The sequence below is a fragment of the Orussus abietinus genome, unplaced genomic scaffold (genome assembly GCF_000612105.2).
Source record: "Orussus abietinus isolate OABI.00-Male unplaced genomic scaffold, Oabi_2.0 scaffold59, whole genome shotgun sequence".
In the NCBI taxonomy this organism is placed as follows: domain Eukaryota; kingdom Metazoa; phylum Arthropoda; class Insecta; order Hymenoptera; family Orussidae; genus Orussus; species Orussus abietinus.
This window is the reverse complement of record NW_019395985.1, coordinates 514,762-527,083: the sequence shown is the minus strand read 5'-3', so window position 1 is coordinate 527,083 and position 12,322 is coordinate 514,762. Positions and strand designations below refer to the sequence as shown.

Genomic DNA, 12,322 nt, shown 5'->3' with positions numbered 1-12,322 from the left:
ATTTTCAGGGAAGGCATTTGCGCATTTACGTTTTAAATGCGTATATTAAGAATAAGAACTACGAATACAAACCAACCGCTGCAGAAATTCTCCGTCAGCTCCGCCTTACTTGTCAAGGAAGGAAGTCGGCCATTTTGAAACTTCACTCGCCTACTTCAATCTGTAAACTAAAGAAATTCAGCCAACTTCTGTAAACCAGTTCCAAATAATTAAATAACAAAATAAAGGCGCGGTTACGTTTAATTTCCATCGAGATTCAAAGAAACGTGGAATTTCCGGCCAGCCACCGCAGTTCTCCGTCAGCTCCACCTTACTTGGGAATGAAAAAAAAAAGTCGGCCATGTTGAACCGCGCGACGAACGACTCGTCCCCGAAAATCAAGTACAAGCCGGGTCGCTCAATGGCGTGTGGCATATTCGTAACGATCCAGCGGTAACACCTGTTGTCGCTGATCGCGGTTCCGGAATCGAGAATCGAGTCGCCCTCGCGGAAGCTTCGAGAGTCGAGTCGGCGTCCTTGTTTGTAAACATTGTCGACGGCGCCGGTGCGCCGCAAGCGGCCCTTCGGCGGCGCGCGCGCGCCGCGTCCGGCTACTGCGCCGGCAGTCACGAAGGTGCACTTGCACAAGGTGGATCGTTTACTCCCCTGGAGCCGCGCTCGACCTCGAAGAGCCTCGAAAAAATGCAGGGCGCGGTGGTAATAAACGAAGCAGAATGGTGCGGTAAGTAGCGCGCCATGAGCTGACCAAACAATGGGCGTTTTCCCGAGTACCACCCCCGAACCCCATTCGACGAACTTTCTCGAATAGACTCGCCGATTCACATCGACGGGATGATCCCCCTCCCGAGAAATCGTTTAGCCTCACTGTCAATGAAGACTGTAACGTGCGACAGTCCACGGGAAGGGGTTTTTATAGGATATTACGGGTTTTTGGGTATCATTGGGGTTAGGGGACACCGACGGGGTGTTCGCGACGTAGATGCGGATTACCGGCCCCACGTGTCGCGGGCAGCGCGCGCGGGGAGGGCGAGTCACGCTCTACGTTACCTTCGGGAAGGGGAAGAGGGTGCGTTTCCGCGACGAGCTTTGCGTCATTATCGCGGAATGGTGCTGCGGACTCCCTCGTGTTTTGTATATCGATAATTAGGAATTTTTTAATAGGGTTAAGTCGAAAGAATTTCGAACACAGGCGTAAGAATAAAGATACTATAAAAATGTATCCATGTTTACATGTGCTCTAAAAGACGTATACAACCTAGCGGATATACACATCGTGCATCCGTGGCATCCTCCATATTGGAAACGTAATTTACTGGTATTCTGCGCTAAACTATTTGATTTACGTAATGTATGTAAGAAACCTTGAAAAAAGTGTAATTGCCCAACCCTGCTCCTAACGCTAACCCCGTACCCGTCGGGAATTCCGTAATTCATGTAAAAACCCAAGACTCTCGACTTGGTTACGGTCAAGGTCTCTCCCCTGATTCCTTTGCCGACGGAGCAAGGGGCGGGCGGCGCGTAGTTCTCGGTCCGCGCCGCGAGGTGTCGCCCCGGCGCGCCGTCTCGCTCGCAAGCGGCCACCATTGTTGAATCCTGGCTGGCTTGATGCTCGGACGATTTTTCGGCCGAGAATCGTAAATTGCCCGTCGACGAAGGGGTCCCGGGCGCGAGGTGGGTACTCGAGGGGGTCGGCCGGATCGCGGGACGGTCTCGGGGTGCGTTCACGTCGTCCGGGGGCCGGCGGAGGGCCCAGTGAAACCAAGTGTGCCCATCGATTTACGGGAGAGAAAGAGGCACCCATGTCCGTCGCACGTCGGCGGGGTGTCGGTCTCGGCGGCGGATCCGCCGCTCGACAGGCAGCTCGAGGAGACGCGTGAGGAGAGACCGCGGAATACGCGCGGAGAGCGACGGAGAGGTCCCGACGAGCCGCCGGCTGGAGGCGAGACTCGCGCCGAGGTGACCGAGGAAGCCGGACGGGCGTCGACGAGGCGCCGAGAGCCGCTCTTTCCTTCCAGCGAGCGACTGCCCAGGGACCGTCGACCTGTCCGCATCCCCAGTGAGTCGAACCAGGGACGTCGAGACGGCTCGTCGGGGGCTTTACGATCCCGGGAACGCCGACGCCGACGGCCTCCTGGCGGGATCACGTCGGGCGTGTGTCGGAGCCCGCGCGCGCGCGCCCGACCGCGGCGTACGTGTACGACGCGGGCCGCGCGAGCGCGCACAGGCGTGCGGCGATGACACGCGCTTCCTGGGGAAAATCGGCTAGAGGAGTTCGGGACTTTTAACCGGTTAATGCGAGTTTGAGACGAGTTTAAAATTTCGGTGGATTTTTAACGGGGTTTGAGGTTCCCTCGTGCTTTTTGGTTCCCTGCGGTGGAAAGGTGGTGCAGGGTTGCGAAGGTTTGAGATCCTGGGGATGGTGGTGACAGAGCGGAGGGTGCTTCGATGAGAATAAATTTTGAGGCTCGTTGGTGGTTCTTGATTCGTAACGGTGGAAAGGTGGGAAAGGAGGAAAAATTGTAGCCGAGATTCAGTGATAGAGAGGTGGTGCGATTCGTTTGCAGTGTCTAACTAGTGCAAACACAAAAGCGAACTTGTGTCACGTAGTCGATACGAACGGAGTTTATAAGAAGGAGTATCCTGTGTGTAACGACACAGACGCATTTAGGTTATCGTAGAAAAATTCTGCTAATGTTTCATTTTGTTAAAAATTCATAATAATCTTTTAGCTGAACAAAAAAATGATCTAAAACAGAGATCGTTCCTTTCTAGAAACAGGAAGCACGGAGACCTGGACATCCAAGGAGCAAACCTCGACAACAGGGAGCAGCATTGAACGTGCTTCATACGATCGAAGACATACGCAAAGTAATCGAGACGAACGAAAAGGGAACCCCACGGATCGTCAACATGGTGTAATCCCTAATGATCATCGCGTCGCTCCCAGCAATGGTGAATATCTTTACGAAGGACATGAAATTATAATTGTTCGTTTAAAGTGTTATGAAATTACCATATATACCAAAAAGTCAAAATATTTATAAAACTGTTCTGCAACCTAAGGAAGAATTTTGTTTTTGTTCGAAAAATGAAATTTCGTGAGTTTCAAAACCTTTTCAATGCCACTTTCACATTTCCTTAAATTCTCAAAGGATTTGTCCTAACGATAAGCTACCGATTCTAGGGTTGCAGATACCGGAAGGCGCGCCCCATTGGGCGCTCTCCCCGAATTACGTGCAGCAGGACTATCGATGCGAGCCATTGGTAGTGCCGTCGGATCTGCAGAAGCTGTACGCCCTGCACGCGTCTAAGAAGTCATCATCAACCCGGGCGCAAGAGAGCGGGAACCATTCCAGTCGCAGCAGTGGCGAGTACCTGAATTCGCTCCAACCGGCCCGGAAGATAAACGCCACAAAGCTGGACCAACCGACCCGCTCGACCCCAGAAACATCATCGGTCCTGCCCAACTACACCCTGAGGAACCAGGAGGACAGCCAGACGGAGCTCTGGGCGAACCTGTTGCTGCAAAGCAGCCTCCACGGGGCCCATCTACAGGAGTCCGACTTCAGCGCGCTGAGCCCTGGGGGCCTGACGATACCGGCAAGCTGGCCCTGGCAGGAGCAGACCCAGAAACTGCCGAAGCTACACGAGTACCCTGCGTCGGGGAACTACTGCCCGACCTATCCTGACTTCGCGGTGGGCTTCCCCAGCTTCCCGCAAGCCCCGAAGGGACATTGGACCCCGGCGAGGGGGGTCGAGAAGAATGTAGCGTACCAGGAGGCCCTCGCCGATCGCGACAAGGAGTTGGAAGCCCAGTGGCCGACGATACATTCCCACGAGGGGGAACAGACGCGGGCCAGGATCGACCGGCAACTTAGTTTGGCGGATTCCGGGAACGAGGCCAAACCTGGAAGAGTGAACCTGGTGGACGGCGGTGCCTGGGGACAGCTGGAACGGCCGGGTGGATTGGAGTATTATTGCCACTCGAAGTACAAGAAATTGGGCTGCGGGTTGCTGAAGCATTCCGATCTTGCCGAGTCTCGTAGAGCTAGGGTATCGAGGCAGGAGGGCTCGGAGGAGGGCCGACTCGCGGAGCAGGAACTCCTGGACAATTCGAATGTCGTGAAGGGGAGGGCCAATCCTACGGAGGAACGGTTCGCGCTCGAGTCGACGAGCGCCTGCGAGGGACCGAGCCCCGGAGAGACGTCCAAGCTGACTCCTGGCTCTTCGGAGGAATTCGACATGTCCGGACAGTATCCGGGACACAGCCGACCTCCGGTCGGCACGCCCCCACCGCAGACCGTCTGGAATCATCTGACCATGACGCAAGGCCAAGGTGAGGCGCTACTAATTTTTTCTGAATTTGGTAATGAGAGCTTTGGGTTTTACTTCAAAATCCAAGGATCATTTGTCGCGGACTGTCTATAGGAATCACCTGCTCATGACGCAAAGCCAGGGTGAGAATGCTTTTATGAACGGTGCTTATTAATTATAAAAACTATCTTCCAGGCCTGAACATCCACCCCACGGCGCTGTCGGGGGCGGCGCTGAACCCGGCGGGTTTCTACACGCACCCTTCGATGGCGAGGGCGTCGCACCTAACGTCGCAGCTGACGCCCCAGCTGGCGCACACCCAGGCGCCGCCTACGTGGCACACGCCGACGGTGCCCTCGAAGACGGTGACCCCGTCGAACGCCCCGGGTAACCCGCTCTTCAGCCTGCAGATGCTGGTCGATCAGAACCGCCAGCAGAACCAGAGCCAGTATCGAAGCTCGCCGGCAGGGACCCAGAGCACCCTGGACCTGTCGGCGACTTCGGAGATGGCGGAGAACTACTCGAGGATACCGCAGGACATCCCGATAAGCCTGACCGCGAGGACGGTCGACAAGGGGAGCCGAAACGGGAACATAATCTCGCCGCCGATCCCCCTCAACGGAGAAATCTCTTCCGATTCCGGGATCAGCTCCTCGGTGCCGACCCCGAACTCCGTCGGCGAGCCCGTCTCCCTCTCCACCAAGGAGATCCCCCCGGCCCCCAAGATCACCGTCAAGAACTTCGAGAGCAACCTGAAGGGCGTGGCCAATCTTCACGACAAGATCAAGGAGATGAACGCCGAGGTACTCGCCCAGAAGGTCATCAATCTGCCGCCCAGCGTCACCATCGAGAGGGTCGTCGCCGATAAGAAGGAGCCCGAGGTCGTCAAGGCCAAGGACACCCTCAGCGTTATCGCCCAGGTCCCTAGGAACGTGCTCCCCGTTATCGTCAATCTTACCTCGAAGATCGACAAGGATGTCACCGATAGCCCCAGGAGGGAACCTTCCAGCGAGAGGGAGAGGAAAATCGAGGAGACCAGCGTCAGGTCGCCGAAGAACATCCCCAAGCGAGGTAATTGTGGAGGAAGGGGTGATGGTCCATTAACACCTCCCTAGCTTCAACAGGGGTCTCTACCAGGGTGTAACCTCTTCAGGGTTGACATTTTATACGTTCACGTTTTACCTAACGTTTTCTTCCAACTTCCAGGTAAAAAGGGCGTGGACTCTCTTCTGGAGAAGCTGGAGGGCGGCAACAAGAAGCTAGGCACGGAGAATATCGGCTCGGTGATAGTGGTGCCGCTTGATGATAAGGACTCGAGTAGCGTGAAGAGCATGTCCCCGGAACGGCAGAAGTCGAAGTCGCCGAGTCGGGAGGACGAGGTCGTCTCGCCGTCGTTCAGCAACGAGGACAGCAACGACACGACCAAGCAACGCAGGAAACGGAAGCTGGAGAAACCCGTAAGGCTGAGCAAGGACTCGAAGACCGAGGTCGAGGACATGGAGCTGGAGCCCACGGAGCCGACGGGGCCGAGGATCTGCGAGCCTCTCCTGGACGAGGCGACGCCCCCAGGGGCGGCGACGACGACCTCTGTTCCCGTCAAGACCGAGGAGGAGAGGTCCACCCAGGACCGCCAAGTCGAGGACAGGACCTCGACGCAGGTGGGTCCCGAAGAGGACGAGGAGATGGAGGAGGAACGACCCGAGCATAGGCTCGCGGAGGAGCACCCTGAAGAGCAGGGTACGTTTCTGGGAGAGGGCAAATTAAGGGAGTCATGAGTTGATGATGGTTTTTTTTTTCCTTTTACCTTGCAGAAGACGTTACCGAGGTTGGCAGGCTCGAGGAGAACCAGCCAATCCGGAGGCGGAGAAGCAGCGAGGGGCCAGTGGCGACGAGTTGTTCGGCCTCGACCAATCAAAGGGTTAGGAGAAAATCCAGCGACGACGTCACCGAGCTCTCGAAGGCCGTGACGAGCCCGAAGAACGTGAACAATGCGAATCCCTTCAACGAGGTGGAGTCCGAGCTGGAGAAAATGTTCGCAGGTGAAGGTCGAGTCTTATTTTCGTAGAATGAATTTCGAAATCACATATTTTACCACTTCCATGTCACCTTACGGTGATATCAAAGGGTCATACTATATATATATATCTCAAATCTGAAAATATAGAATGACTCTTTCATAACACCTTAAGAACTGCTCTTCATGGTGTGCGTGCGTGTTGATAAGTGTTCCTCCTATCGCGAATCTAATTGAAATTCCCGTGTCCAGGCATCGTGGAGACGGAGATGGACGTGAAGGGCGAAGTGCAGGCGAAGCCGGAGGCGGCGAGTACGGAGGCGGTGAAGAGCGAGGACAAGGACCTGGAAACCCTAGGGACGAAACCCGAGGGTGCCGAGGTCGTGGCCGAGGCATCCGTGGTCCCCGTGGTGACACCCATGGAGACCCGGCAGACCAGCAACCCGACCGACGTCTCCTCCAGCGTGGACACGAAGGTCTCCCCGAAGAGGAAGGAAAAGAAGACGAAGGCCCGGGGAGGCAAGAGGAAAATCTCCAGGTCGGCGGAGAATATCTTCGGGGCGGCCGACGCGGGGCAGAAGGAGGCGATGCCCGCCATGAAGAAGATGCGGCCCTCGAAGGGCTCGAAGAGGCAGGATACCTCGAAAAAATCGAAGAAGAACTCGAAGATCGACGGCCTCAGGGAGATGGCCTACGATTCCGGATCGAACGCCAGCTCGATCAGGTCCAGGGGACCCGTCGTCCACGTGGAGGGTCCTAGGGACAGTCCTCTCAGTATACAAGTCGTCAACGCCCCCAGGGAGGAGGAGGAGGAACGCAACAAGGAGAAGAGGAAGAGCGTCGGCAACGGGAACGCGGGCCGCAGCAAGAGGCTCAGCCATCAGAACGACCTCGACTACAGAGGTACGACGTGAATCATATCATGGACTCGTGTTTGGCACAATGAGATTAGAAATAACCGAAGATTTCCTTTTCAGGCAAGGTCAGCAGAGCCGGCCTCTTCAGCTCGACGTTGTCCTCGCGGTACGACGCCCACACAACGGACTCGACGTGGGTCTGCGTCTTCTGCAAACAGGGTCCCCACTCGGTGATCCCCGGGTCCCCATCGAGACCCCATCCGAACCTGGTGGGGCCCCTGCTGGACCCGGTCACGCACACGGTCCCCGCAGGCGTCCTCAGCGACCTCTTCGGACCCTACCTCATCGGCAAGGAGCGCCTCGAGGAGGGGATCCTCTCGGCAGACGAGCAGGAGATCACGACCGAGCAGAAGAAGGGCGGCAAGAACAAACGCAGCCTCAGGTACGCCGGCCTCGCCGACCAGTTCTCCGCCAAGATGAGCAAGAAGAAGAGGAACAACGTCGAGAACAACACCAACGCCGTATTCGCCGGGATGACCCTGTTACCTGGGGAGGAGCAACGCTGGGAAGTCTGGCTGCACGAGCAATGCGCCGTCTGGGCTGCCGGCGTTTACATGGCAGGTGAGAGAACCCTCACGCATTAACCATTTCGTCTAGAGTTGAACATGTATTCGGGATCTCTGAATGATTGTCTCGTTTCAGGCGGCCGAGTGACCGGGCTGCAGGAGGCGGTGTGGGACGCGGCCAAATCGGTGTGCGGCTCTTGCGGGCTGACGGGGGCGAACATCGGATGCGTGAAGAGGGGATGCAGGGCGGTAAGCCACTACCCGTGCGCCCTGACGAAGGGCTGGCACCTGGACAGCAACCAGTACATACCCAAGTGCAACCTCCACCGGGAGGGCGGCCGGGTTACGTGAAAGGACGGCCCGTCGACGTCCGCGTCGCGTCTTGAGGACGAGCCGAGGCTCGAGTCGCGTCCGATTGGGTCGAGCCGAGGCTCGGGTTGCGCCTGATTGGTCAAGCCGAGGCTCAAATCGCGGTTGGTGAACCGAGCCGAGGCTCGGATAGCGTTTGATTGGTCGAGCCGAGGCTCGAGTCGCATCCGATTGGTCGAGCCTAACGAGCCGAACGTCGGCTCGGGCGAGCCGCCTTAAGGCTCTAGGTATGAACGAGTTTACGACTGAAGATCGCCTTTCTAGTGGTAAGGGTTTGTCCGGCGTGGATGGCCAGCGCGAGGACTCTTTCTAGGACAGAGATGACACGCGATGATACACCACACACCAACACATACACCTATATTTCGTACGTGCTAATGTATACGAGTCAATTTCTAGCCCTAACCTAATTTAACCCGACACAAGAGGACGCCGCGAGGAGCCCGAGCTCGTTGTAATTCCTGTCCCCGTTGTAATTACTCCCAGGAGGATATTAACTCTATTAGTGCCGAACGACGATATATCGTCGTTTTACAAGTGCTTTATGACTTCGGTCGGCACTAAAAGGGCTAATTTCGGGATGGCATGAATTTTGCACGGAAACGTACAGGACCTCCCGTTCTTGGTATCGGTAACGAACGTCTCGTTTTTAATTTAGATTTACTTCACCGCGTAAGGATGAAACTTAGGCTAGGTATTTATTCGGGAATCGTGCTGGTGTTGATTTCGACGATTTTAGGGAAAATCATGCGGAGATTCTGGGGTTTCCGGGGTCGGAGAGAAAGTGCCTCCTTGTGACACGCTTTGGGGAGATGTCGTTTATTTAATCATGACTTTCGAGTTTAACGGGGCGAGGGGGACTGAATGTTCTTTCTGGGCTATGGGGGAAATTTGAGGAAGATGTTTGTACGTCCCTTTGCTCGAAATTCGTGACTCGGTAGAGTTTCACGCCAAGTACGTCTCGAGGCTGTACGTTTGTCGGTGATAACGTATCGTAAGTACCTCGAGATTGCGAGGAACGTGTCTTTTGCGTGCAAAACGAGTTGCCATCCCTGGTTATAAAGCTCTGTTTACAAAAGAAAAGTGCACACGTCTTAAAAAAAAAAATTCTGATTCTAACTTAAAGTGGTTTATTCCAAAGTTCGACACAAGCCGTTATCGCAGTGTTAATTAAGCGTCAAGAGAAAGATATCTACTCGGATACATTATGCGCTTTCGGATATAATTTTATTGCTATCATCTCGATGCGATATCCAGAATTTCTTCTGCCCCTGGACCATTGGTAGTACTCGATTTTGAATGTCACTGACCGATGGAGACTTTTGAGAATTATTTATGTTTTAAAAATTGTAACGGGTCGCGCAAATTTTTCCCCCGCTTTTCCGAGGAGCCTCTCGGGCGTTCTCTGTATTTTTTACGTTTTACCGCGTCCGTGAAGAAAGTGGAAACGAAAGCGAAGACGAGAATTGTACATTTTTAAGTAGGCTGTAAAATTGGGCAGGAATTCGAGACGCGCCTGTGTAAAATAGCGATTGAATTGATCGCACATCGCTATTGTCATGTTACGGTTATTGATGATCCTCATCCCACCCCCCGTCTTGTAAACGATATCGATGATATCATTCGATCGGAAAATCATGCAGAGATGGACGGCCTCCGATTGCGTCTTAATGTGAAATTGACATAAACGCCAGGGACATTTCCGGGCAATAATCACGAGATAAACAATATCGATAATATCATCATAAACACGGACCGTCACGTTTTACATATTATCGCTTCTCTAACGAGCAGCTTATAAACGGTAGAATATTAATTTACATTAACAATCTATAAATTCACCTCCTAGGGGAAAGAAAAATCAATTAGTTTATCCCTTCGTCCATCCTCGATATTTATACAATTGCGCCGGCGTTTCAACGACTCTGTACGAAATTTGCTCGTTAATTTATCCCGTTTAATTGTAACAATTGGAAATAATTGCTGCCCAATGCCAATCGGTGCCGTCAATCTCTGTCGTAAAAAAAAAGTCAGTTCCGACTTCTCCGGCTTTTCCTTTTCGATCTCCTCCGCACCGTCATTCGTCACATAATCCATAATCCGTATTCCATAATTCGTAATCCATAATCCATAATTCATAATTCGCGACTCGGCGATGACGTGTGATTTCGAGTTCCCCTCTTTGGCGACGAGTGAGAGAGAGATAGAGATAGATAGGGTGAAAGAGAAGAAAAAAGAATAGAGAGAGAGAGAGAAGAAATGGAGAGAAAAAAAGTGTATAAAAAAAATACCTATTCGCGACATAGGACTATATGATGTACATACACTAATTCGTGCGAGATGCAAAGATCTATATATATACAAAGTAGACGTTCCCCTCCCCAGCATGGAGTACGATAATTGAGCGTAATCACTTATAAATAATTATTCGATTAAGGTGAGACGAGGTACACACACACGGATAACACGTACACGGACACATTGTATCGAGGATGATAATTGCTGATTGTACATAACGAGAGAGAGAGAGAGAAAAAACGCTCGTAGCGATTAAATTCAGAATCCTCGTGTAAAAAGAAAACTTTGCGAATGTATTAAGGGGGAGAGAGAGAGAGAGAGTGCGATAGAGTGAAAAGGGAAAAAAAAATGTGTGTATGCGTATGCGTGAGAGAGAAAAGAGAGCGATATCCTATTTAGGAGCATAATGCCTGACTTACCGTAGAAAGAGAGAGAGACAGAGAAGGGTTGTTTCTCGAGACAGATAGAGAGAGAATCCTTTTCTCCTTCTGAGTTTCTCTCCCTTCTTTTTTCCAATTTTTTTTTTCTCCTTCCACTTTCTTCCTTTCCCTTTCGCTACTTCTTTTCTTTATTCCTTTCCTTATTAATTTAATGCCTTCTTAGTTGGAAGTCGTGCGAGTTTTGTGCGAGGAATGTTTATATAGCCAAAAACGCTGGTTAGGGAAGAGGCTCGGCTCAGTCTCGGGACAAGAACATTGTTAAGGGAACTTTTTCTTTTCTCGAGGGCCGACCGAGTCTCTTTTCGGCGGAGAGGCGGTTTACGAAACGCTTAATTATTTAAGACCGTGCGGCGATTTTTGCGGGAGAGATTTTATACGTCTTGGCTGGCACTTTGAATCGGCGATTCTTCCAGATAGAAATTCGTGATCGCAATACGATAAGGGGAAAATCGATTTACAAAGAATTCGCTGCACGAAATGTCTGCAATGTATGCACGCGTATTGCACGATAAATTTGCGCGAGATTAATTTTGCTGCACTTATGCGGACAAACATTGAGACATTGCGTGTACTTAATTTTGTTTCATATTTAGGTATTTTTAATTCGTCATTGTGTCCTGCAGATAAGAGGTCCAAATGAGGAATCATAAGCAACACCCTCGTGACTCGTTTCATGATCTTTTATCGGGGAAAATTTGATGCTAATTTTTCCATCACTTTGTCTATTTGGGAATATTCCAACGTACGAACTCTGCCGGCCTAGAAAATCGTCGCCTTAAGTTTAAGCCTGTATAAAAGTGGAGGGAAACCTAAAGATCTGTAAGATAGTGCGCCGAATATTTCAAAATGGCGAGAGAAAGACGGAAGGAAATACGAAACACTGTACACAGACTCGTGCCTCGATAAGCGGCAAGAGGCGGGGAAAAGAGTCAGCGAGAAAATGAAAAAAAAAATCAGTAAATGGGGAGGGACAAAAAAGAAAAGAGGAAATGCGGATGATCATGAGATAACGCGATAACGAGGAAAATAATCGTTCGACTTGTTTTTCCCCCCTGATTATCGCCTTCAACTTGTCGACTCCCCCCCTTTCTTTTTTAGACACTATTTTTTTTTTTACTTCCGATTCAGCAGGGAAGTAACGAACGCGCACGCGTTTTTCAATTTTTATTTTCTCCCCCCGCACCCTTGAATTAAAAAATCGTATCCCCCCCCCTCCCCCCGACTCTAGACGTACGCATTTTTGTGACCTGGTTTAATGTTAATAATCGTTAAGGAGGACATTGGTTTCACTCTCTATTTAATTACGTGGAACGAGATGTAGGCATCCCGGCGAGGACAAATGTACGATTAAGTATACATCTTTGTGTAATATAAATATGACGAATAATAAAATATGTAAATCGCAACGAGACGGGGGTGGCGAGGTGCTGCTTTGAAGTGCGTGAATGGAGTTTTTTGATTCTT

General features: G+C 51.9%; 1 protein-coding gene across 2 annotated transcripts; it reads left to right on the top strand.

Annotated features, from left to right (window-relative positions):
- The first annotated feature begins 622 nt into the window (after positions 1-622).
- On the top strand, positions 623-11,811 carry LOC105695114. Of its 2 annotated transcripts, none has more exons than XM_012416417.1 (9): positions 623-721; positions 2,773-2,952; positions 3,185-4,336; positions 4,510-5,385; positions 5,521-6,051; positions 6,126-6,353; positions 6,581-7,231; positions 7,306-7,806; positions 7,888-11,811. In XM_012416417.1, the coding sequence occupies exons 1-9, from the start codon at positions 682-684 to the stop codon at positions 8,100-8,102; spliced, it is 4,374 nt and encodes a 1,457-aa protein (XP_012271840.1). In that variant the 5' UTR covers positions 623-681; the 3' UTR covers positions 8,103-11,811. The 2 variants fall into 2 exon arrangements, with proteins under 2 accessions (XP_012271840.1, XP_012271839.1); XM_012416416.1 differs by having other exon boundaries at positions 6,126-6,359.
- Positions 11,812-12,322: the final 511 nt, after the last annotated feature.